This window comes from Aplysia californica, unplaced genomic scaffold, assembly GCF_000002075.1.
Source record: "Aplysia californica isolate F4 #8 unplaced genomic scaffold, AplCal3.0 scaffold00250, whole genome shotgun sequence".
NCBI lineage: Eukaryota > Metazoa > Mollusca > Gastropoda > Aplysiida > Aplysiidae > Aplysia > Aplysia californica.
Genome location: NW_004797520.1, coordinates 547,805 through 549,123, shown reverse-complemented (window position 1 = coordinate 549,123; position 1,319 = coordinate 547,805). Strand labels below are relative to the sequence as shown.

Here is a 1,319-nt window from a genome sequence, read left to right as displayed (position 1 = left end):
ATGATGATGATGATGATGATGATGATGATGATGATGATGATGACGATGATGATGATGATGATTTGTAAAGTAATCCTTCTGATAGAGCCAGAACAAGCGAAACGTAGAATAATTTTTTTAAACGTTTATTTAAATCGAAACTCTACTTGAGTTTTTATACAATGTGTTAACAATGTGCATAAAATCTATTTCACTAGGATGATGACGGTGATGATGAAAGCGACAACGGTGATGACAAAGGAAAGGAGGAGCTGGAAGAAAGGGAATTGTAGGGGTTTGAGAAGGAAGAGGAGAAAAAGGAATGAACAGTGAGTCTTGATCTGTTCTCCATGGTTCATGTACGAAAAAGTACATTTTTATAATATTTTTGTGTAAATCACAGCATGGTCTTGTCTATCGTGAACTGTTAAAAAACGGGTTAGTTTCTCAGGTTCTAACTCTCTCTGTGGTGTTCATTATATCCGTTTAGTTTTAGTAGAGGTTTTACGGCGCTCGCAACTGCATAAGGTCATATGAGCGCCAGAAGATTAGAGGTGTTACAAGGATGATGATGATTCCACCCCCCACCCACTCCTATCCCCATCCGCCCCCCTTCCAACTTACCCGGGTCAGTTCGCTGACCGTCCCCGCCCCCCGCTGTGTTGGTCAGTCCTCCCGCCGCCGTGTTGCCTACCTCGTCGTCCTCCACGACCTTGGCCTTCCACTTGACCTCTGCCCCCTGTGGACGGGACACAGACGTGACATGACAAAGACGTGACACAAACGTGGTTTGACACAGTGGGAGAGCTGACACTGACGACACACGTGCGAGGCATGGCACACACATGTAACACAGACGAAACAATGTATATAACACAGTATAATCATATTGTATACGGTACGTGTTTTTTATGTTTGAGCACACTATGGACGCTTGAATGAAAGAAAAAGCAGCAGTCTCGCTATTGTCGAGTACACTCGCTACCTTTCCCACTTGCCCTCCATTTGGTTTCAAATACATGTAGAATCAAATGAGGCGTTCCACGGTGAACGGATATTACGTCAGAATGCACAATGTTGGTTACTTTTATAAAAGTCTATGGAAATGACGTATAAATCGTCTGACCTTCTTTCTGCGTGGTGTCTTCCTGTGTTGTTGGGGCAGACTCTTCTGTCTACGAGGCCCGCTGTTTTCCGGATGTGGCGACACCACCTGACTCCGCCAGCTCATCACCATGGCAACCAGGGATTGGCTGCTCCATACTTGCTTGGCTTCCTCACCTGGGGTGGTGGTGGTTGATGATGATGATGATGATGATGATGATGATGATGATGATGAT

General features: G+C 44.9%; 1 protein-coding gene across 1 annotated transcript in view; it reads left to right on the top strand.

The window, feature by feature from the left end:
• Nucleotides 1-437, top strand: part of LOC106012044 — a gene marked incomplete in the record, with an annotated part of 6,286 nt that extends 5,849 nt beyond the window's left edge. The window contains 1 exon segment of the mRNA XM_013083704.2: nucleotides 196-437. Within this exon segment, the coding sequence (XP_012939158.1) occupies nucleotides 196-202 (7 nt within the window).
• Between the last annotated feature and the right edge of the window lie 882 nt (nucleotides 438-1,319).